Source organism: Egretta garzetta, unplaced genomic scaffold, assembly GCF_000687185.1.
Source record: "Egretta garzetta isolate BGI_Z169 unplaced genomic scaffold, ASM68718v1 scaffold14, whole genome shotgun sequence".
NCBI lineage: Eukaryota > Metazoa > Chordata > Aves > Pelecaniformes > Ardeidae > Egretta > Egretta garzetta.
Genome location: NW_009259588.1, coordinates 6,880,840 through 6,906,919, shown reverse-complemented (window position 1 = coordinate 6,906,919; position 26,080 = coordinate 6,880,840). Strand labels below are relative to the sequence as shown.

Below are 26,080 nucleotides of genomic sequence, written 5' to 3'. Positions count from 1 at the left end.
TTTGATTTCTACATAAAATTTCTGAGAATGAGTGCTTTATTCAAAGCAATTGCCACAACTATTCTGCTCCTACAATAGATACTTTGCTTGACTATAAAAAATTAAAAACCTCAGGATTTATTCTCATGGCTCTAAGTCTAACTTCAAATACAGTTTCTTGGGTTTCAGGGGTTTTTCTCCTTTTCTAGGAAAAAAGGGAAAGCTCTTCTTTACCTCTCAACTTTCTTCTACCCCTCTTCTCCCAGCTGTGTGCAGAATCTGGATGTTTAAGCTAGGTATTTAATAGGAATGTTTGTCTGCACAACTTTAGTAATTAAATCCATGAGCTCTGGCAGTCATATGAACTCAGCGGTTTTTTTAATGAGAAAATTATGTAATCATTTATACTTTGAACTGCATCTGCCATTTAAATCTGTTTGTAGTACTTCTTACCACAAGCACACTCCTCCTGGATATGTTTAAATTGATTCACAGAAAAACTTATCTCATTAAGTAGTTCCCAATATAGGAACAATGGCTCATTCATGACCTCAAAGCAACTCTTAAAAATTGTTTGAAGTCTTAAAGTGAAATGAAACAACTCACAAAGGGAAGACAGTATGTAAGGTACCATTCACAAAGAACATAGTGCAGTGACTTTGGACAGTGATCTCCTATGTTAGTATTCAAGACCATAAACTTAAAAAAAATTTGTTAAACATAAACTTGTTCAGGTACACTAATAACTTTTAAAATTATTATACAATAAAATAACGTTTCAATCAGAAATGTATTTGGCTTAGACTATGGGAAATAGAAAATTCAGATCTAAACTATTTCATAATTTTTTCTGAAGGCTTATGTTAAAATCTATCATCTTCTGAATTGCCCAAGCAAAATGTAAATGTATGGTCTCAAAATACCCTTTTAAACAACTGCTTACAAGAATATAGCAATATTCTAATTTATTTTCCCTTCTCCATCTTCTCTGCACTATCTCATATATAGTAAACAATTTATAATAGACATTTTTTTTCTTTAGTGTTTGAAGTTTGGCGTCAGAAAATAATTTCTAATTAGTGGATGAACTGAAGAACCCCATCTTGCTGAATGAGCCTGTATCCAGCAGCAATTAGCTGGGACATACACAAACAGGAATATCAACTGCTGGTTTTGCCATGTGATCTCTTCCACTGCACATACAAATATAGAACATGACCATAAAAAGTAACAGAACATGCTCTCTGCAAAGTAATTTATTGCAGTTGATGCTAGATTGGTATGCCAGCTGGAATTACCTTCTCGGCTCCTACTATTTTCACATATACAGATAATAAAGGCTGTGTGCTGCAACGGATTCCAAATGAAAAAATATCAACATTATTAACAAGAAGCAAAACTCTACAAAAGCAACTTCAGCAAGCTTAACTTTGGAAAATGTTTGCTGGTGACTCATAGCAGGAGTTAGAGGGCTAAATGCATACTGGGGCTTCAACATTTTCGTACAGGGGAAAAAATACTGCTTTTCGTATGATATACATTTCTCTCTTCACTGAGCACAAAAAAAAATCTAAGGATTATTATACATATAGGAGCTTTCTTTTTGTTTTAATTCCTTATTCATTAGTTTGTAAGCTGCAAGAGCTGAGCTAATTTATTTTTCCAGGGCATTTTCCCCTCCCTCTCTTTTTTTTTTTAAGGGCACCATGTATGGCATCCCAACATGACAGGAACTCAGTAAATCCCCTCAGTCTCCACACCGCTGTCTCTGAATGTCTACAAAGCTACTATGCTATAATCGCAACTCGCTGGCTCATTCACAGCTTTACATTATAAAGCAAACAGTCTAGACAGCTGAATGACAGAATTACCCTCTTTTCTCTTGCATTTATAGATATGCTGTCATCTTCATTTGCTTTTCTCTACTCTGTGCATTCTGATACGCTAATGATTAGCTTTCCTGTTTGGATTCCACACTGACTCCCTGGCTCTAGGCTATAAATACAACCAGAGCCCAGATGACATCACATCGATAAGGTCCTGGGGGGGAGGACCCCTGCTCCTTTCCTATCTCCTGGTGATAACCAGCTTTTTCAAAATGGTTAACCAATGTTGCTTTACAATAGGACTTTTTCCCCCATTGAGATGGAGGTATAAAAAGCCTAGCGCCTGGAACCATCACTCTCTGCAGTGGAAAATATGGTTCGAGTTGCACAGCATAGGCAGCCTTCAATTATTTTCAGGTCTGTCTATCATATAGCTGAATGTATCTGTGCAAAAAATATAAGCAAAAAAAGAGAAAAAGAATGAACAACAACATGTGTTTGGATGCCTGTAAAAAATGTGTACCTAACAGTCTTCATGTTAAAAAAACTTAAGTAACTGGACTGAGTTTGATCTCACTGAGAAAGAAACTTCAGTCTGTTTGGAATGATGTGTACACACATATGATGTGGCATTTCCTCAGTGCTAAAAGATAGTTAAATGATAAAAGTATGCTTGCTTGCCTTCAACAAGTTGCAGAGATCTGTGCAAGCCTGATAATATGCAACTAAGACATATGGATACACATGGCCAGCTCTGGTGATGTTTTATGACAAGGTTTTTACTATTTGTCACTTTTCTTAATGCTTCTGTAACTGTTATTCTGGATTGCCAGGGAATCTCTTTTTACATCTATTCTTTTTTTTTTTTTTTTTGCTTTTTCTGTTGACATTTTTTAAATGAAAGTTTCTAAACTTTACAGTTGAAAAAATCTCCAAGCCTTGACTTGAGGTCAGAAAGTTGTAAGGGTAAAAGCAGGGAGAAGCCATTGCCATTCTCACTTGAAAAGCAGAGAAAATCATACCGACAGCACATCAGCACAGGAGGCCAAAGAGTGAGCCACAGCTTTCACTCGTCCCAGACCTGGGACAATACCCACACTTCAGAACACCGCATTACATTATGGGCCATCAGAAACTGTTCACTGGGGAATATTTTACCTATGAGCATGAAGAGTTTTGTGGGCCACTGGGTGCGATTGTATTCACAGCCAATATAAATGACTGCTTGAGGCCTGTACCAAAGGGAATTTTGCCTGTTCTCTGTGAGTCATGACCCACTTTTACTCTCTGAGATCAGGGACAGCTGGAAAAACAACTGATCCCTTCTTGCTTGGAACTCTATAAATCTAAAGTCTCGCCTGGAATATCTCTGCTTTTTTTTTCCTTGCCATTAAAACATACCGATTAGAGAAACTTGTAATTTGTGTCTCTAAGAACAATAGTGACAGTAAAATTTCAATAATTTATACCAGTTGCAGAGAGTTATTTGAAAATATGGAGTGTAATGAACTATGGAGCGGGGAGCTAGTAGAAAAAGACAGAACTGAAGGCCATGGAGAGATGGCACAAGCGAAGTCTTCATTCTCTGCGCACTCCAAGAAGGAAGGTTCAAGAGTTGTCCCACAGAAGGGCTACATGATTGCTATTCCCAGGAATGATACAATGCTAGTGGCCAAAAACTTGTGCCCTCTAAAAACTACAAATGAGATTTCATAACACCTCCACAGCTTCCCTGAGCTTTCTCGTGAGGGGAGGATTTAAGTAGTTGCCACTAAAATAAGTATATAAATCAACTTGATATAAATTGTTTTTTTCATTTTCTTGGCAACATGCTTTGACTTCCTTCCAGAATTGGCCTAGCCTGGACCTCAGTTTGGACAATACTGAGTCTATGGGCCAGTATTGATTTTTCTCTCACTAGCTCATCCCCTGACTTCCAAGTCTGTCATATAGCATCCCTGGGGGGCTAGCAAAAAGCTGTTCTATTGCATGGCACTTCCAGCTTCCAGAGAAACACTGATCCCACTCACAGCCATTAAGTGGAAATCTCCTTTGGTTACTTCACTGATCTTATATGTATTGGTACAGAAAAAGTTCTTAACTCTGAACCATGACTTTCTGATTATTACAGTGCCATGCTAGTAATACTGAAAGCAAGCCTCTAAGGGCACTGTATAAATAAAGTAATAAACAAAAGCAAATGCGGGGATTGATAGTAAAGATATGGGAACACAGCCTTTTTAATACACTCCTCTTGAAACACTAGGTCACTTTTCTTACCTCTTGAGGCTCTTGACATTGAGATGCTAACACCAGGAAAGATCTCTGCGCTTGGAAAGCAGCACGTACCATCTCTGCCTGTAACAAAAGGAGGAATATAAATTAAACCTTAGCCTGTAACCTCCAATACCTCTTCCTGGCAGCTCAAAGTCAAGTGTGACAGCTCAAATCTTTCTTGCTGCTTCTCATCTAAATCACAGCAATGCTGACTGGAAGAAATGTATTACAGTACTGGCTTAGCTATAAATTTTTTTGAAATCTAAGGTTAAGTTCCCTATCTTCTTCAGATAGGAAATAAAACGAGTTGATATGCAGTCTTTTGGTTATCATTTACAAGATTAGTCACAGGAGGACTTAATTTTAACACTTCAGAGAATGTCTAGGCATTTTAAGGGTGATGTTTATGCTGGAGTGCATGATAACAACTTATTACCGCTGAGAACAGCAACCTGCAAACTTTCTGTTGAACTGTAACTTAGGCTGTAGTGATGTTTAAGAGGAGTTGAGCTTGGCATATTTGCTGAGGGACTATGCTGTAATTCATTCCTTGCCTGTCCTCTGTGAGCAGACCCTAAGATCGATGGGTATAAGAGATGGTGGCTGAAGATTTTTGGGCAATTTTCCCTCACAGAACTCTAGAATTTGTGTTAAAGCTGCACCTGACAGCACATTTACATGCTAACAGTGTGGATGAGAGGTAAATCTCTACACTCTCCAGTGTTCCCTACTGCTCAAATTTCTGGTTTGGGGAGTTTTTTGAACACTACACATTTTCTGTACATTATGAATGATGTACACTGATTAGAATCTAATCACTATTTCAGTATCACCTATACCTCATTCAAGTGGATGTGTAGTGACTAGGAGAAAGTATTATTGTGATAGAAAAGAACTATTCATAACTAGTGTATATTGCTAAATAAAAAACAAACCAAATGCTGTTAAGTTAATCTAACATGAAGAGGTATATTTAGAATCACTTTGTGAAAGGGTGGGGAAGCTCATGCTGTTTTTCCTTGGGGTTTCTTCAATCTAAAAAGAAAACAAGGAAATTTTATACACAGGCCTGTGTGGATGCAACTTAAAATACATAAAAGTCACAAAATTTGAAGTTGTAGTGAAGTAAACCAGCCAAAATGTGTTTATTCATCTTAAAATGTGATGGCATGAATAAAACATAATATGTTAGGATGAAAATCACTGCAAGGAAGATGGTAAAAGAGGCCCAACTTGGACAGTATTGGGGGAGAAGGGGATATTATGGTCTGACAGGCTGAGATTTGGAGAAGGGTAATCATCTCTATAAATAGATAAAGAAATAAATAATAAGGGAAATTGTATGAGCATAGGAGACTTAAATTTTCCAGACATAGATATAAATACCATCAATAATAGCAAGGTTTAGCTATTCTTAGACATTCAGAAGACTGACTTTTTGGTACAGAAATTCATAAAACAACAAAGTGTGTGCTATTTTAAGCTTAAGGGGTTTTGTGAGAGGAGGATCTTGCAGAACAGCTGACCAAACCCTAATGTTTTTGGAGGAAGTCATTATGAATGGATTCGGTTCTTCTTAAATTGGAAGATGGACAAAAATAGACCTATAGCTAAGGCTTGGTATTTTAGAATGGCAAACTTTTAGGAAATAGAAAAATCAGTGAATGAAGATGACCGGCCTGAGGAACTTAATGATTTTAATGCATTAAAGGATGGGTTTACATTAAGAATGTAAATAGTCTGTGCGTGCTGGGCAGGAGGGAGAAATTATAGGAAAGGGCTGAATGAATAAACAACTAAAGCAAGATACTAAGAATAGGTACAAAACCCCAAAGAATGAGAAGAGGCCTTGATTATCAAGGAGAACTTTTTTTCAGGCATTATAAATTATAGAAGCAAAGGAATGATGGATAAAGGCCTTGTTGAACTCTACCTTGCACAGAAAAGTAAAACAAAGCCATGTTTTTTTTTTAGCTACTGAAACAATAAAGAAATAAAGCAATGAAGTGAGACCATGGCAGTGACCTAACCTGAAGGGTAAGTTGGGCATGTCTACATTATTCTTGATGTATAGCTTACCTGTTGTTGAATAAATGCTTTTCCCCAATTTCAAGGAAGTTGATGTACAGGAAGATATTGAAAGGTTAGCTAAGGAGGATGATGATAAATCAATGGGAATTACATCATTTGAAAGGGAAGTCAAATATACATAGCTTGGTCTGACAAAATCATTGGGTCCATGTTATCGTCATTCTAGAGTACTGAAGACACTGGCAGATGGAAACACAAGTAAAAAAGATTTTAAATATATACCATTTGGAGGTAGTACCAGATGACAGAACTATGCAATGATGGATTGGGCAAATATGCCCAAGAAGAGGGGGGGGGAAAGTATGTCAAGTGATTTCATGGCTGTTAGTTTGGCTTCAGCACCGCGCACATTTAGAACAGATTTGAAATGAGTGATTAAAAACACATAAGAAAATTAAAAATGGGAGAAATTATAATGGGATTATCTGTCCTTAAAATCATTACCTTTGGGGCTTGTTTAGAGTTTTCAGTTTCTTAGACAAGGATAATGTGTCAGATCTAGTATATTTAGGTATTATATAAAACACTTATTGTGGGTCCTCATAGGAAACTCATACTTTAAGTGGAAATTATGTAAATTAGTATAAAACATCTTAAGTTGGATAAGAAGCTGGATAAATGGAGAGAACAACAGGATATATTACAGGTGGTGTTATCTGAGAGGAGGAAAGTTGCTGGTTGTGTTTCTCAGGGATTAGTTTTAGGAACCATCAATATGTTTGTTAGTGTCCTAAGAGCAAGAATTAGATGTGCACTCATAAAATTCACGGGCAACACAAGCTTAGGAGGTTTTAATATTGTCAAGAAGGACTCACTCATCACTTGAGAAGAGTAAGACAACTTTGTTGGCACAGGTAGTATGAATAGGATAAAATTTAGCAGTCCTCCCCCCCACCCCTTTAAAACAATGTGTAATTTTGGGTGTAAATATGGAACTGATTGATTAATTGGAAATGCTGAAGGCTGGAAAATGCAAGTATAAAAGCCAGGAAGGTGGCTTTGTGAGAAGAGTTTATGCAGTTCTACAATGGATGTGGCAAAATATTTTTAGTAGAGCTACAGAAGTGTTAATACCACTGGAGAGGACCTCCTCTGGGATTCTGTGTAAAGCACTAGTCATCTGTGTTAAATCAAGATGAGCTTAAATCAGAAATGGTGCAGAGAAAACCTATTTGGATGTTTAGAGCAATGGCTATCTGTCATACAAAGATAAACATTAAGTTTCACTTGTTTTGCTTAGCAACACAGTGGCTGATGAATGTGATGATTCTTTTTCATATGGAATGTAAATAACAAGGAAGAAAATGGTAGTGTCAGCACATAATCACAGGTCTGTAAACAGGATCAGGAGTAATCATAGTCTCAAATTTAAAAGATTTCCAACTATCCAAAAAGTGAAGTTCAGAAGGAATCTTCCAAATTCCTACAAAGAACCAGCATTATTTTAAGATAGAGCTTTACATGCTGATCAAACAGATCATAAAACATGAGCAAAGTGCTCTTAGATCCAGAAAATTAAGAGTTTTTTGTGAGTTCTTGAACATATAATGAGCTGGTAGCATCCATGAGGTTTGAAAAATGTCTGTCTGGCGCTTGTTTACACTGCATTAAAACCACGCTTTTGAGTTCCCGCTGGTCACACATGGAGGCTGAGGAGGGCTTTTTTCTCCACTCAGAGTACAAAGTAACAAATGGTTTCTTGTCTGATTTTTCACCTCTTTCTGCTGAAGCACTGGAATTTGGTCAGAGCTGGGGCAGACTGTTGGATGATGTACACTGATGTTCCTGAAAGACTGACACTCCTTGCGTATGCCTCATACAGGTGTCTTGCTCATCTGACCAATGTTAAAACTATTGTTGGATATGGCATCAGGATGTACTTCTCCTCCAGACGAGTATTACTCTTCTATGTTCATTACTCCTCCTTCTATACTGCAAAGGCCAGGAGAGCCAAGGCCACTTTCTCAAAAAGTCTGGGAGCTGTCTTTAAGAAATCTTCAGCTACTGAGGGCACCCAAGCCATTGGTAACACTCTTTGAGTTACCTCTGGTGCATTAAAAGTGTGGCCTTTTGCATTTTCTTATTATCCTAGATTTATTATAGGATGTTGGAAACATTCAGCGGTGAGTGGACTAGATATTGATTGCAAGGCTTGTGCTGTATGCCCAAAATTTATCCAGCGCCAAAAGCTTTTAGTTGTGTAGGGATCAGAGCACTCACATCTCTCACCTGTGAATTTAAATCTTAATAAAAGGATCATGCTAATACAGGTTTTGTATTTTACAAGCAGAATTTTGTAAGACTTCTGCCACAGTTCCTTCATTCTTTCTCCAACAGCATTAAAAATGTCTTTCTGAGTTTTACTGTTTCCGAGCATGCGGTACTTCTTTCCATGCATCCCATCAAAGTAATAGAAGAGTTTCTTCTCATTAAGAATGCATTAGTTCAGTCTATCACCATTCCAGTTCTTTCTCGCAGTCTTTGAAATGTGACACTTCATCGCTACCTCCTTCTATTTAGCAGGCAGGCTGTGTAACTAAGCTGACAGCACTATTTTTTACAGGGAGATGACTCTTTCATTAGACCCCCCATATCCAGTGAAGACTGAGTGAAAATGGACTGGGGGGGATTTTTCTCAACAACTTGTGCGGCTCAGCCAAAAGATTGCACAGTACAGATCAGCTGAAACCCTTTCAGCTATAATGAATGATAGTAATGAAGCCTGAGTATCAAAAATGCATGGGAATCCTGAGTAAATTTATCAGAGTGGACTAGAAGACAAACTTGCACGCATCTATCTGCAGATAGAAATGGACGTATTTTGCAGCAACAGATAATTGAGATCTAAAAACTTTGGGTAATCCTTTTGGCATTCTTGGGATTATGCATGGAGACAGCAATCATCAGACAGATTCCTCAGCAGAGGTGAATATTTTGAAGGAAGCAAGTTCTTCAAAGCATTTCCCACCTTGCTTTTAGCAGTTTGTTCTAGAAGCTGGAGGAGACGGCTGTGACTGTGGGCCTGAATGCCAGGACCGTGTGGCGTTCCATTCACCACCTCAGTTTCCCCATCATTAAACTGTAGGGTAAGGTGTCTTAATCCTTTACCTCAGGTGTGTTTGATAGCTGACTTAGGTGACTGATACTGGCTGGAAGAGCCGCAGTCTGACACGTGTGCAGTGTCAGCCCAATCCCATGCCTGTGGAAACCTGAGGCTGACTGCAGCGAGTGACCTCGCTGTCACCGTCGCAGTAACAGCATAGACAGGCCTCTTTGCAGTTAAGCCTGCAGAAGTTAATGAAGGGATCGTACATATTTTTAATAGCAACTGGTTTAACCTTCTCTGTCACAATACAATGCCAACTTTTGATATTTTCCAGAAGCCACAGCTTCAGAAACAGCCAGAGGCTCTGTGAGAGATGTCTGATGGTGATAATGCTTCTGACCTGTTTGAAGTAGAGTGAGTATGGATTCCACCCGAACTTGTACTGTTTCAGACTGAGTAGACGTAGATGCACTGATCCTGAAGCTTAAAGTACGAGTTTGCTTTAGCAAAGTTCAGTTCTCCAGAGCAGATGTGATTTTAGGATCTATCTTCTTCTCATTTAAAGTGATTTATTCACTCTAAGTTGCCCATCATTCTGGTATCCAAGCACTAATAAATATAAATATTATTTATGTGACAAGTTTGGCAAACCACAAGGAAGAAACAGGCGCATGCATCCAGATCTCAAGTTACAAGTAAATTCAGTCTTTGAAAAAAATAATAAAACTAAATAGAAGTAAGAGAAACAAAGGATTTCCTAATGAAATTTAGTCAAGAAAATTACCCTATTGACCTGATAATATTAAATTTGTCAAATGTTATTATATTTAATAGCGTATTTCCTCAGAGCCATAGCACTGAAAAGCATAATGTAAATATCAGAATCCACTGTACTTCTGTTGTTACAGGATAATACACATCTGCATATATATACATGCAAACATTAACAGTGATAATTTGCAAATCAAAATACAGATCTATGTATGTTTTGGATTTCTAAAATATACTTAATGACTTTATCCAGAAACAAAATAGTAAAGAGGGCATGAGGGAAAAGAATTGAGATTTAGTGGTCCAGAGTTCTAATCGTAGTTTCTGCAGAAATAACTTTGGGTCCTTTGGGTTTAGCAAAAGACACAATGACTGACAGCAGATGACAGCTACAGATGGAGCTTCACTGTTATGAGCAAAGATCCCAGTCTTTCTCTAAAAGGGACAGTACTACCAGAGGAAGAGAAGCAGTTTGTCTTTTACATTCTGCTTTCAAGAGCCTCTTCAAAGTGAAGTGGCTGGTGGCTTGAAGGGAGAAGCAAGAAATGGAAAATAAATGAAGTTTAGAGTAAGTATAGGGCTGCCATAGAAACTATCCAGGCCAGCTGAAGAGACAGTATTTATTTTGTACAGCTAATTGGCTGATAGAGATTTTTTTAAAACTGGGCCAAATGCTGAGGAGTCAGCGGCAGTTCTCCAAACAGAGCACTTTATACTGGAAAAGGAAAAGGAAAAGGAAAAGAAAGAAAAATTAACTGGAACCTTTCTCTTACTGGTCCATGCAGAAAACAGAGTTGAAATTCTAGTAAAAATTAAAGTCAATGGGAGATTTGCCATTTGCCATCAAAAGCATTTGATGGAGCCAGACACCGCCCCAGATATTTTCTTTTCTATTTTCAGATAGATACATTTGACTACCACCAATCAGCTGTCCTCTGTTAGCGGGTTTTTTTAGTGTTTTTCAGCCTCCATGGCTATGTCTATATTAGGGAATTTTTGCTAAAATTTTTCAGCATTGCTACAGCCTGTACCAATCTAAGGTTATATCACTGCTGGTCCCTCTAGCTGTTTATATCTCCCAGTGTATTAAACAATGTGTCATGTAACTGTGCACAGTGCTAGCCAATATCACTTATTTGTTGTTTCAGAGTAGCATCTGTATATAGGTTCATTAACTTTACCTTTTAGTAAGCTTGCCTGTGACTTAAACCACTCAGAAGTCTTACAGCTCTTCCCTCTGCTGGAGCTCAAGCCATACTGGTCTTAAAGATCTTTCAGTACTAATGACATAAGACAGATGGGTAGAATTGTTCGGGGTAAATTGTTGCTCATCTATCTGCCATTTTATTTCTCCATATGAAACACGAACTGTACAGATGTAAAGGGGTATTTAAAGCCACGACAGCTGCTTTTTACAAAATGATTACCTGGGATAAAGAATATACAGGTTCTGCACCTTTTGCACCAATAAAATTTGCCCCAGTGTTCTAGAAGTTCCTCTAAGTTCTCCCAGTTTTGAGTGACATGAACTGTTCTGATTGATTTCAAGGGTTCGTTAACTTTAAAACCTAATGAATACTATTTAAATGTCAGCTTTGTTAAATAATGAATTATTAATCTTGGTAGCAGCAGCAGTCAGTTATTTTGTTCATCTGTCACTGTTTCAAACAGATATAAATATCTGGCTGCAGGGCCATTGCAGCTACTGATCACTGCCAAGAGAAGCAGTAGAAGATCATATTCTCCAAAACCATCTCTAATAACCTCCACCCACCAGAGAAGAAGAGCAAGTCCAGACCAAAGCTCTTGACTAGCTGATGCTCTCCTAAGGCTCAGGCTCCTTTTCTGTCTTCCAGATTCACAAATTCTTCATGAATCTATTTTACAACAGCCAAAAAATCTGCAACTCTCTTGACCTCTGTTCATTTCAACTTTTACATGGAAGTTCCAAAACCAGATGTAGTGTATTGATACTTAGGGATTCCATAAGATTCAGCATAGAAAAATACTGAGAATCGAGTGCAAAAATAAATAGTCCACACATTACTGGAGATGTGGTCTATTTACAGGATAAGCTTGTTTTGTTTTGTTTTCAATACCTTTCTTTTCTGAACAGTTTTGAAGATGTTCAAGAATTCAAGTTTGCCATTTACACTGCAGACTGCTGTTTTCTGCAAGGAGTCAGTCACCTGCTAGAGATTTCAAAGCTGCCTCATTGCACAGCATACAGTCATGGTTCTACATTTAAAGGATTCCACATCAGTAGAAGGAAAAGATGCTATTGGCACATTGCAGCACCTGTCCAGTCTATAGATAAGCACCAGGGACTGGACATCCCCCAAATTGACTGTCAGTTGTGCAGAATTCATGCTGTCATGTTCTGCCTTTATAATGTATAATTAGTGATAATCATAGTAACAAGCAGCTGATAAAAACAGCCAAACATTTTAAGAACAATCATAAAAACATCATGGGAACAAATGGCTTCTCTACAGTGCAGAGGATACATCACTAAAATCTATACTAGGCCACCACTGTCGGTTGGAGCTTCTAATAACCAAAGACTGTCATAGTATATTTTATGAGCTTTAGAGTACAGGTAACAGCAGCCAGTGATCAGTTGGTTTTGACCTGCCTCTGATTCGTCCCCAAGACTCCTGACGTGAAAGACTAACACTGTAAAAGAATGACAGCTCAGAAAAGTACGCAGTTTTCCAGGGGGGGTGTTAATTTAACTAATGACATTACAGGAATATCCTATGTATCACATATCAAAGGTTATGCCATGACAAAGTTGTAATTTTGGGGGGATCAGTATTAGGGAGAGTAAGTAGAAAGCACCCCAACCTGCACAGGCATTTACGGAAGTTAGGCACAACCCTCCCGAGAGACCCCTTACAGCAAGGAGGTTTCTCAAAGAGAGATGGGAAAGGAAAACCAACGCAATTCAACATTTCATTAAGGAACAGAAACTGAGGTGCATTAAAGTTTCACAGACTTCCAAAGCTTTTAATTTCTGCTATTACTTGGAGCTACATTGTGTATCTCTGAAAGCGTGCGTTAGTTCCTTGAATAAATAGGAACCACATACAATGTACTGAACAGATGAAGTCCCAGCTTTGGCTATTATCAAGACCAACCATTTTTTAATTCAGGTTCCTTTTTTTTTCCTCCATGGACACCTGAGTTCAGAATTCTTTGGAGGGTGCAGTTCCTTGTATTGAAGGATTGTTTGCGGAGAGACCTCATTTCCCTGAGGAAAGGCAAACCTACATTTCCTACATGGAACGGATGCTGTAAACCAGCACATCAGACAACCACAGAGATATCAGGGACCTGCAGGTCTCATTGTCACCTGTACAAATGGACTTTTGCCTGCACTGGCTGCAGGCACTCCGGTTATTTCTCTGATGGGCTGTTCTGCCCCCGAGGTCTGCTGCTTAGCAGTCCCACTCTCTGTCCCCAACTATTCTCTCAGAAGCCCTGTTCAGTGAAGGTCCAAATCCACACTGAGGAAATTTCAGAAAAGGCTTTACGATTTCACAGGCTTAGGATGTCATTCATGTGGCCCTGATTTAACAGATTTATCTCTGTAAATTAAAAAGGTTACAGCACTTGTTGAAGTATCTCTTCATAAATATTCTTTTGGCAGTGTTCACAGGGCACCCTACCGAGGAGCTGATTTCTTGACTTCCCGTGTCTGACAAACACCCAATTCCCTGATACAAAGACTGGAGAACCATCCGTTTCTAAGAAATTGTGCTGTCTTTAGAGAGAGAGCTTGGATAAATAGGTTCTTGTGTTGAAATGGCTTTGTGTATGTCCTGTCTCTCCCACACTTCAGGAAAACTGGTGACATTGCCCACCTCATTCTGCAAGTAGTCCCACTGAGCTCCCTTAAAGCAACTCAAAGGCTCAGAAGTGCTAAATACCAAAAGCCTACATTTACTTGGAGAGGGGGCCTCAGCCTCTCTGAAAGGTAAGGTAGTTATCTACATGCACAGTGATGTGATGGAAATGCAAATCTGACCTGAGGTGTTTTTTTAAACAGAACATTATTAACGTAACAAGAAAGAAATATTCCAGCCTCGAAGATCTACTTCAAGATCCTAAACCTATCTTTTTATTGTAGCTCTGGGATTTATAATAAAGCATACAATTAAACTTATGAAACAAAATAGCAAAAATTAAACTGCTTTGCAGTTCAGATTAATTATGGAAATATATAGGTCAATTTATGGATGTCAATAGACTAACAGAAGTTAGCAGTGACAGTGACATGGTTTAATTTATCCTAATGGACTCTTCGATATTCAGAAATCTGGCCATATTGATCATGCAATTCATACTGGATGAAAAGAGACAATACACATTTGTGGCCACATTCTACCCTCATCACTCCTGACAGCACTCCCAGCTTATTTAAAACAACATTCAAACTGCGCATTGGTTTCCCTTGTGGCTTAATTCTCATTATTCACTGAACTCCTTTTTACTAGAAACTGACTGAAGAGCCAGATTCTGAGCTCATTGTTTGGTTTTTTGCTGACTACAATGAACAGCCTTCTCTGTTTCCAAGCCCAGCATTTCTATACACTCAAAACAGTTGCAACCACCAACCAGCAAAATAAAAGCAGGTCAGGGATGGGGAGGCAGGATGAGTGAAAAGAGTGTGCACATGCTTTTCAGAAAGAATGAGACTGAAAATTAATAAAAGACTTGCTCATAGCCTGTAGCAACAGATGACATCAATCAAGCATGGGAGATGTGTGTTCCAAAACAGAAAAAAAAGTAAAAAAAAAAAAAGAACTTTCATGGATGTATATTTCTCAGCTTGAAATAAATGTGCTTAAATAATGTTACCACTCCAACTTGAAAAATCATAATGCTTTGCAAGAGAAGTAAGAACCATAAGCACTGATGCTAGTAAAGAGAGTTTTCAGTCACAAGAGGTTCATGCTGGTGACGAAAGCAGGGATACCGTCTCTCTGCTCCTCTGTCTTGGTTTTCCTGATGGATCAAGATAGATAGTTTGATTTGCCAGTGGTTCACTGGAAGTTACTGCTGTAAGAACTACAGACCTCACTGCTCCAAGGATGAGTGCCTGAAATGACTGCCAACTGTGCCCTCCCAGTCCTGGACTCCATGTCTCCAATCTGCCCTAATAAGTTTCTCCCTACTTTACACTGGTGAGCGCCCTACACCATGGCTTTGCAATAGGCTGGCTGTGACACTCTCATGCTGTAGTTGTGGCTCTGGGTGCAACTGGTCCACAGGCCAAACCTGCCCATCATTTAGCTAGCTCATTTAGCCATGTAATTTTATCACCTTATGATTTTTGCTTGAGCTAACACAGTGGTTTTCATCCTGTGGGGTGCTTATGCCTCTAGGTCTATACACTGTTCCTCCTGGAAAACCACCAAGAAAACCAGGTTTCCTGTCAGTAGACTCAAATTTGCTCTTAAAGGGCTTCAATGAAAAACTTTTAGAGCATAGCAAAATTAGCATGAGCTAGAGCATATGATGAGTTCTGATTTAGACTTCAAATGGCTGAAAATAAAATGTATGACTTGATTAATTGCTCCAATCATTAATTAAATTAATTGGTAAAACACGGACCTTAAATCCAATCTGAACACTGAATATTATTCTGAATTCATCTGGTCCATTAAAGAGCCCTTCACTATCGGATTTTTTTTTCATATGAGCAAGTTATCTTTCAACATTTTCTTGGGCAAACATGATGGAGTTTTCTTTGGTTTCCCATTGCATATAAGGTTTCCCACTCAAATAATTCTGATACCTTTTTCCTGGCAGTCTTTGGAGATCAGAAAATCCCATTATACTGGGTAACCACATACAGATACAATCCCTGCTTTTAGGGGCCAACAATTTTAGACCCTTAACCCAAAAGTGGTCCCTGATCAGCTGCACTACTTTGAAACCAACATGGCTACTTATGGGCTTAGTCAGGAACTACTCCATCTGCAAAGAAGCCCCATGAAAACAGCTTATGAAGAACTGCTGACAGCCTTGACCGTTTGTGTTCCTGATTTCTTATGTTTCTGACTGAGGGAATGCCATATGGAACATTCTCATTATACATTCTCTCCACCACCCCCTTAAATTTACAGGTGCATGTTTCTCGTGCCAGCAATGCAGAGCTAAATGCCCAGTATTGGCCACCCAGGCATGTTTTTTCCAGTAGAGTCTGTTCGACTTTTGTCTCTTCCTTGCCTTTTCAAATAAGAAGAAAAGCAAGTGGTATTTACTGCAATGTCAGTGTCAAGAAACTAACAGCCTGATCCAGCTCCCATCAAAATTAATGGAAAAACTCCCTCTTTCAGGGGGTGTTGGTGTAGGCTCGCAATGGACAGGTTCTTCATGCTCAGGAGCCATCTTTATCCCCAACCAGGTGTCTTACAGTCAGACAGGTGCAACCATGCCTGCACACCGCTGCACCTGACCCAATAAATCCTCCTCGTTTTGAAAGCCAGATCCAATCCCTGGGCTGTAAGTGAAGTCATCCTTTGGAACACTGCAATGAAAAGCTGTAAAGCTCCTAAAATGGATACTTTTGCTGGATTAACCATTTGTCTACATTGTGTATATTGCATTTCCATCTTTCTTGTCATATTAAAGTGAATGTTCTTTCTTGCTTATGTTATGAAGTATCTTGTAGTACGCATACAGGGTGAGAAATGTAGCTGAATTAGCATTACAAAATCAACTTTAATATTGATAGATTTCCAAGGTTGCTTTTTTGATTGATGATTATTTGTTTTTTTCCATTACTGGTAGATAGCAGTTCTGCTTTCTATGCTTAGTCTCTTTCTTTCAGCTGAGTGCATTTTTATGCTATGAAAAATGTTTGTCTTTTTATTCTTTTTTATGTATTCTGTTTTTCCCACTCCTGTGGTAGCTACTTGGTTTGGTGTTTATTTCATGTAGCAGAAAATACCTACCACAGAAATGCAAAGGCAGCCTGACAGCAAGCTTCTCTTTGGGCATGTTGACATCATCCTCCTCTCTGAGCTCTAATTCAACTCTCAACACAATGCCTAAAACCGCACGGCCTCTGGGCACAAAAGATGAACACGAGAGTACACTTGTGCATTCTGTTGCCCTGTAAGCAAATTGCCTTGTTAATGAGGAATCAGTCAAATAATGGGGTTGATAGTCTGTGTTTAAATTAGGTAAGATGAAGTGCAAAAGTGTTTCTTGATGTATCAGAGACAGCAGCACATCCTGTTCAAAGTTCGGGGCTATGAAAGTCGTTGACTAATTCTTCAACATCTCTCTCAAGAAAAGACAAGATACAGCTATTTCATGTGTAATAACTACTCTTCGGAAAAATAGGAGGAAGCTAGGATTTTATAACTTCACTGACAGGCCAAACCGGAGCTGCACTTTGCGAAGTGCATATATGCCTTGTAAAAGAGAACTCCTTGCTTTCAGTTGTCTGTATTTACATGGCCTATGCCTGGAAGGAGGAGAGGAGAATGCCACTGCTTTTGTGTAACAGATAAGGGATAGAAACTCTGTGGGTATGTGCGTACAAACAGCGTTTGTGGGGTGAACATTGCTTCTCCTGCTCACGATGATAACAAATCAGTGCATGCACACAGAGAAACCCTGCAGGCTGGATAGCGTGCTGTGAATTGCTGCTTCGTGCTGTCTTGTTCGAGTAGTCATACATGTAGTGAATTGTATCTAAACTCTCTCCCAAGAAGTAGCAAGCTAACCAACAGCCTTTTTATTTCTGAATGCTCCAAACCCACAGTGTAGCTGGTTATCTGTCCGGGCTCTGCATTTCAGCAGCTGGAAATTGATGGAAGAGAGGAGGGAAAAGGCATCCATATTTTCTATTGTTTTTCTTTCCAAGTTAAGTATCTTGGATGAGAGAAGAGGGAACATAACTGAATCACTCAGACAATCTGTTCTTTCAAATGGTGGGGTTAAGAGGCTAAAAGACTTTTACAAATAAACAATAAAAAAAAGGCAAGTATTAGTTTAGGTGTCTGACAGGAAGGCTATAATTCTGTTCTGCTCTGTACCACATAAAGTACTAAAATATGAAAATTTTACATTCTCTGTCCTTCTCTTGTAGAACTAGTACATTCTCTTCTTATCATTATGTCTCATCTGGTACATTATTCAAACTCAAGCCGAAGTATTCCACCACTTGAGATGTCACATAAACAAAAACAATATGAAGAAGCTTATAACAAACACATCACAAAACCCTGCCTTCTAAAATCTTGCTTGCTTTGCTTTGACAGGACAAAGAGCACATCAAACCTGCTTGACCAGCTTCCTCACTAGACACAATCTGAAGGTAGAACGTGTCTTCCACGGGCAGCTCTTTGTCATCCTTAGCACATTTTCTGTAGTGGTAGATGCATCTGGGCAGAGCCATGGGACTCATGCCTCTGTGATCCAGCAATCAGCCAGCGCTACCCTACCCTACCCATGGTCTATTTTATAGTGTTTTTGAATTCCCTCATTCTGACAGAAGAATGGTTCAGTGTTGGCACACATGGCATCTCAGCTTCAGGGCTGTTATAACCTGTAATAGTTGGTGACAGCCTCCAAGACACTGGTATGTCAGGCCAAAGACAGCTGGTTGGCAGCAGTCCTGGCCGTACTTGCTCTTTCACTGACTTCACATGCTCTGTAGTTGTGACATGGAAAGTGGTTTCATAAAATCTGTGCCTGTAGGGAACTTTGTATTTCATAGAAATGCCCATATAATCACCAGATTTTTATTCCACAGTGACAGGACAGGAAAAGGATCTCATCTTGGCCGTTTAGGATAATTTGTTTTAAACAGACAAAGTAAAAACCCTAGCCATTCTCTTTGACTTTTAAAAAGTGGTTAGTTTCTTTAATGCAGTTGACCTCAGAGATTCACCGCTGCATGTACGGTAATTTGACTGAGAAATATGCCGCTCTCAAGATTGAGTCTAAGCAGAACTCTTCTTTGATAAACTAATCTTTGTAAAATCCACTGTGGTGCTGTGTTTAGCAGAGCCAGGAGCTAGCTATTCGTTCTCTTTTTTTTTTTTTTTTTAATTTTACTCTTTTTCAATAGACTATTTAGAGTACAGCATGCTGAAAAAATAGGAATGGGGGTCCCCAACAGATATTAGTTATGGTTGTATTCTTCCTTTCGCCAGAAACACAAACCACACAATCCTTACAGCAATCAGCACAAAACACATCATGTTAAATCCCTCATTTCTTTAGCATAATATGAAGTCTCTCCTTCTCTCATATTACCATTCTGGTCAGTCAGGTATGTGAGGTTTTTCTAGGCAACAGGTGTTTTTTGAAATAAAATACAACCTTCCCTTCAGCTCATTATGTGAAAGACACAGCAGCTGCAAGTATAATGCTGAGGACACATGGTCTATAAGACATCCAGAAGAAAAATACTCCTTGTTCCACTTGTTAAGGTAAAGCACAGATGTTGCTTCAGTGATAAGCATGAGCATAAGGCAACCACAGTCCGCTTCATGTTGTAAATTCAGAATCTAAGATTTCAGAATATTTAGTAGGCTGCAACCGGCATCACCGGTTTCTTTATGTAAGGGAAAGTTGTTTATATCTAATCTCATAGTCCTAACAAATACTCCTGATCACAGTTTGCATTACACTATCATCAACAATATGCTAGGGACTATCCACAGATTTGGCAGATAAATTATTAATAATCTTTTATATGGACTCAATTATGAGTATCAAATAGTGACAAATTAATACATTTACTGATTTAAACATTTACAGATAGTGTATATGAAAAAGGTTTTAGTCATTTAGAATGTTAAATGCCATTTTTTCCCTGCTTAGTGTTGGTACTAAGGCTACTTCTGTATCTCTCTGATCTGGACTGTTGAGAAATCAGCTGCAAAATAATGGTGTCTAATGAATGTAATGGCCAAAGCTAGATCCATTGCTTTCCAGGGAGCAATTCTCCACTCAGTTAGGTTGGTAATTCCCCCCCTCAGTTTACTAATTTTTCCCTAATTTCTTTTAAGACCAAAGTACGTATATTGTAGTTAATAGCATAACTGTTAACCTGAAGAGGCTTTTTCAAATAAAAAGGAAATGCAGCATTTCCTCAGAAACACAAAGATCCTCTAGAGTTGCCTGATCTCCTTACTCCCTCCAATTTTCTAGGCCTAACTAGGTCAGAAACTCTACCCTACCAACCAGAACATATAACACCACAGAGAAAACACAGTTCACAGAATAATCCCAGAGCTCTTGGTCTGTGAGTAGATTGGTTGCTTTGGCTCTCTTGCAAAATATTTATGCTGGCCTTGCAGCATAAGTCCTGGTAGCTTGTAGGACTGCGTGTTTTTCTGGCTACAGCGTTTGTTACGTAGAGCAGCAGCTGCAATGGATTGGGAAATGTACACATGGAGAAAGGCCTGATGGCATGGATCTACTAGAAAAAGTGAAAAGCTTCATGCTCCTTCAGATCCAGCTCAAAATGACCCTGGCTCTTGTGTGTGTAGTTTTTTTGCAAAATCTGTATTGGTAAACTGATGGTAAGACAAGTCCATTCTTTGTCATTCTATCACCACCAGTTTTAGAGAAGACAGGCTTAAAAAATAAAATGAAGCAAACAAGATCTGGTCACAAGATATTGTAAGGATAGGATACAAAGTAATGTCATCATAAAAACAATGGTGTAGTATTTGCTTGCTGTGACGTGGTAAAAAAGGGTCATTTAAATGTCTGACATACTAATTTTTTAGTTGCTATGTTGTTCCAAATGAAAGAGATGTGAGTAATAAAAAAAAAAAAATCAAAAGAACAAAATCTCTACATCAATTGGAATGATGATGCACATGCCTAGAAGGCAACCACAAGAAGTTATCACTGCTTGGACCCACCTATTGTTTGCTACTCATTTGTTGACTCATGTTCTTAATTGTATTCCTGTCCTGCAAAGGGCTTAGCAGCCAACAGGACAATTCAAATTGCTTTTGACTGAGAATATTTATATATTTTGCATACTATGGTCTTCAACCATTGGTGCCGTAGAAGGGGAGCAGTCTCTTCTTACGAACACATACAGCCTTTTGCCCTTCCTGACCCAACTGTCCTCAGTGTGTTATACCAGGTTATTACTACTACAAGAACTAGTAATTCAGAGTACTGTTATTAAAATTCTCCTCTGCTCAGCAATCAAGGCTGATCACACAGAGTCCAAGACTTGTACGCTTATATCATGGGGACAAAATTTGAGTAAATACTCACATGTGTCTTCACGTCACCTTCCAGAATCTTGCTGTACCTGAGAAACTCAGCAACGCTTCCATTCAGCAGCCTATCAAAGGCTTCAACATATGGTGCTATGCCTATAGAAGAAGAGCATTCCATTATAATGGGTTCATAAAGTATATAATGCATAGGACATTCCTTCATAGCAGATGGAGGAGAAATATCATAGAAACAGCGGAAATTGCTGTAACAATTTCTGCCGTACTCATTGATTTGTGAGATCAGTGAAAAAGGATGTATAATGATTTTTCCTAGCTAGAAAGAAAAAAACCCTGCTCTTGGTTAGAACTTGACTAGGAACATGAAAAGAATCTACTCTGTATAATGCAGTGGGAAGCCTCTTTTGTCTTAAAAGAACAGGTGCTGAAATAAACATTTCTCAGCCCTTCAAAGGCCTAGTGGCCTGATTAGCATGACTGTCTCAACGAAATTCTACTCTTGTACATGAAACAAATATTATCCCCTAAAAAGTCTCTGCACTGTAGTAAACAACTATTTTTATACCACCCTCCCATTCCTGAAGATCTTTGTATTGTTTGCTGGCTTTTAATAGCAAGCAATTCAATTACCAGTAAGACAGAGTCTTTAGAACAGGCTGACAGTGGATTTATGCAGTGAGATGTGACTTTGTAATCTCCTTATTTTGTTGTCTGACCTTCCAAAACTGTCACTGGATAAAGAAAGCTCAAATGAGTCTTCTAGATGACACATCCCATTGACTACATATATATATAAGCGCGCTATACATTCTAACAGAGGAATAAAAGTGCTATTTTCTATATGGTATACAGAGCAGTTTCCTGATAAAGTGGACAATCAGAAAATGCAGATGAGACTCAGTTTCTTATGCACCTGGCTTCTAAATAGCTTTATGTGGTACCTTTTAAGACAGCAAAAGTAATCTCTCCTCGGATGCTTTCCAACCCCCCCTTCACTCCCTGACACATCCTCACGTCTTGCCTATGCCTCAGAACCTTTGCCAGGTCCAGCATGAGCGACACACATGTGAATTTATGGCATCTGTAGGATCTGAGAGACCAAGGTTAAAATTCTTCCCAGCCTCTCTCCCTCATTAATGAAGCCTAAAGATTGCTCTGAAGAGGTACCAGGCTTTCCCCAGAGAGTTTGCTTTAACCTTTTGGCACTATATGACAATTGTGTCCAAATTCATAATCTTGAAAGCCCTCTTTATTCCACAGGAGTCATCTGGCTCCTTGACAGAATAAAGAAAGGCTCTGGCAATTGGAGTTTGCAATGGCCTGTGTGAAAAAAAAAATGAAGTTAGTCAGCTAGGCGGGATTTCAAGGCTCCTTTTGTTCTCTTGATGTCACTCACCTTTAATTCTGAGGAATTTCTGGGCTTTCTTCCATATTAAGTGTTTGTGTGTAAACCCCTCAAATGACCCAGTGTACAAAAGGTTTTAGTTGTGGAGATGCTTTCCAAAGCCCATTTATGTTCTTTGTCAAAATCTGTGTATGTCTCCAAGAGAATCATTGTAACCTTTTACTTTAGAGCAGAGTTTTAAATAGCAGTTCACCAAATGGCAATTGTGCTGTGCAAAACTAGAAAGCAACTATGCTGTTTTTTACTGTTCAATACAGCTAACTCTCAGGAGCATTTACTAGAATTTGCTGTGGGCCGTGCAGAGCAACTGAATGATTTGTTTGCAATCCTGCTGCTGTAATGCCATTTAGGAAAATAGTAAAGGTACAGTTCTCCCATCTTCCTCATTATTTTGCTGTTTCTGAAAAAGTATTAATTGAAAAGTCAAGGTTATTTTTTGTAGTAATTCTAATTATGGAATGGCCTTTTAGGGGAGGGGGCCATGGTAGAAGAAAGCAATATATATCTCCATTTCCACTAGAGACTTAAAAAAGGTCACACTCTGTCTGGGTGTCAGTTTTAAAGGACAAAAGGGGCCTGTTCTATAAGACTGTCAACTCTGCAGTTGCTGTGGAGGTTATGTGAACCTCTGCAGAAGCACAGTAAAGAACACGGGCATACAGAACGATGTTTGTATATCATTGATGGTGTATCAGTCACCCAAACTGAAGAACCGGTACTGTCTTTCCTAACCGCATCAGCAAAAGCTAATTCCTGAGCCCGGTGTGAGACAGCACCGCCTGGAGATGTGGTGCAGGCTGGCAAGCGCCCCATGGTGCTGCTCGTCTCAGCTTCTTACTGCAGTCTCCTAGTGGGTGTGTTTTATAATGCCACTCCAACAAGGTTTGCCAGTTGGTTTCTTCTAGGGCTCTGCTGGGGTTTCCAGGCTCTGCTTCCCCAGGGGCTGAGTCTTTTCACCCGACTGAGCTCATAGGTTAGGCCAAGGAATAGAGCAGTTTCATGGAAGTCCCTCACATGGTGTGTTCATCTCCTGTTCTGAAACCCACCTGGCAATACTGAGCTGTGGATTAATATAGAGATTCACCTAGATGGATTCATTGTAGGAATGAAGCCTGTATTTTTTTAAAATGTAGATTTCCTAGTAGCAACTGATTTATTTGTCAGTTTGTACATGGATCATGTTTCTCCATGACCTTGCTAGCTGTCTAGGTTTTCTCCGGACCGTATGCATTTTATTACTGAAGCTTACTCTGACAGGCTAACTCCTCTGCAGTGGAAGCCTGCTGGAAGATGCTCCTTTCCTGCCACAGGAACACACTGTTCCACGGCACCTGCCAGTGTGTAAGCCCATGGCACACATGGCTGTGGGGAAGCTCCCTCGCATGTGTTATTGGGTAAAGGCTGGCACACAGGGACAATGAAGCAGCTGGGGTGCGCTGACTTGGTTCTGTGCCAGTAAGGAAGCTGCCCACAACTTTCTGCCTCTTCTGCAGCTTCCATACAGCAGCTGAGTCCATGCTGGGATGTGCTCTTCTCTGGCGAATGCAGGAAAGGGCCAAGGAATACAGAAAGCAAAGGACATGAAGCGAATAAAGGGATAGATGTTGGTGTCCTGGGCAAAAAACCAAGCTCTAGCGAAAGGAAAGGTCAACTCTATTCAATCAACATTAGAACTGCCACATTTATAAGGTTATTTACCCTGTAAATTTCAGGGATGACAAAAATTTTAAGCAGTGAAAAAATATGATTTGGTGATATGACGTGACTAAATGAAGATAGACTTTTTTGATATATTCTCCAACGTAGTGCTTTGGAGATCTACCTGAGAAGGGAAAGCTCAAGAGGTAACAACGTAAGGCCATGAATGTGTGGCAGCCCTTAGCGAGCAAATGCTTACGAACAAACTCATATCTGATTAAGGATATCGAACAATTAAATGAAGTAGGCCTGCACTGTGAAATTCAGAGAGTTGGCAAATAAACTCAGTGTTTATATTGCTGACTTCTTCATGAATATTTGTGCTATAAATTTTGGGGATGTCTCATTTCTTCTGCTAATTGGGCCCGAGCACACATTTTCACCTGGTGAGTTATCTACAGCAATATAAATGCTAAAACGACAAGAATAATAAAGCTTTTTTTTTTAATATGGAGAGTGTATTTAAGAGACTAGTCAAATCTTGCATTTTCTAGGCTATATTAATTTAGAATTATGTGTATGACTAAGCTTGTCAATGACATTTCTAAATTCATTTTTTAAAAAATACTACTTTCTTTAGATACAGAATTCATAAAGTGTGGGATCGCACTCCCTCTTAGAAGACAAACATGGGTGCTCCTTGCAATTTTTTAATAACAGAGGGATGGTACTTCAAAAAAACAGACTTACTTCCATTGACTCCATTGATGGCATCACACTCCATTCCACCAGATCTGTGTGAATCTGAAAATAATGATTCAAGTCGAGTCACTGCCTTCTCCAGTCTCTCCATCAAACCATGAGTCTCTGCCATTCTGAAAAAAATCATTAAGGATAGGAGCAGTGTTAGACACCTCTGAGTAAAGCCCATGCTTTACTTCATGTTACAGTTCTGTTCATCCTGTGGCTTTATCTTTTATCAGCTTTTATGATGAAAATCGTATTTTAAAGTATTATCTTTCTGGCATATAAGCAGATGCAGTGAAGCAGCTGACATGCAGTAACTTGCTGCTTTGTCAAGAGGGAATAGGATCAGTACTCAGCCCTGGTTTTTCATTGTAAACAGCAGATTCAAACCACTGCTAGCATAGCTTTGGACAGTCTATATGTGGACAATTTATGACAAATATATGTGAATGCTCCCAATCAGATATTGAGATGACTGATGTATTTATAAATGTAATCGGTAAAACCTTATGCCTACAATGATTCACATCAGCCATTTACAGAGGCAAAAATACAGACCCAATTAATACTTGACTGAAAGCCGGACTTCAAATCTATACCTCCTGATTTTTGAAAAGGTACATTCTGAAATTTGCCTCAGACTTTTATGCTCTGTAGTAAAACTCAGCCACTTTATTGAAGACTACACAAAAAGCAAAGAGAAGATCTTATGTTTATTCTTCTGATATGATTTCCCATCACTTAATTTTTTCTTACAGAAGTACCCGATGTGAATCAGTGTTCCCCAAGCTTTTTAACTCAAGCACTGATTAACCTTTAAAACGAAAAAAAAAATCCCAGGGCCTGCTTGTGCAGTACTGCTACAGTACTTTTGATTTAAAATTAAATAGAAATTAGGTTAAATTTTTAGCAACTCACACTTTACCTTCCCTCCCCACAATGTGATTATCTGCTTTCTTACATGTGAGGAAGTGTAGGCACGGACATTTTTGAATACTGGCCAAAGTCTCAGGGAACACTGTGCTATATACACCTCAGGCTGAGAAACAGTTATATAAGCCAAGAC

The 26,080-nt window shown here is 39.0% G+C and overlaps 1 protein-coding gene across 1 annotated transcript in view; it reads right to left on the bottom strand.

Annotated features, from left to right (window-relative positions):
- The window catches only part of CAP2 (cyclase associated actin cytoskeleton regulatory protein 2), a 56,956-nt gene extending 31,815 nt beyond the window's left edge, over positions 1-25,141 (bottom strand). The window contains exons 1-3 of the mRNA XM_009637950.2: positions 25,018-25,141; positions 21,262-21,362; positions 4,086-4,163 (exon numbers count right to left, since the gene is read on the bottom strand). Of these exons, the coding sequence (XP_009636245.1) occupies positions 4,086-4,163; positions 21,262-21,362; positions 25,018-25,141 (303 nt within the window). The remainder of the gene's footprint in view (positions 1-4,085; positions 4,164-21,261; positions 21,363-25,017) is intronic.
- Positions 25,142-26,080: the final 939 nt, after the last annotated feature.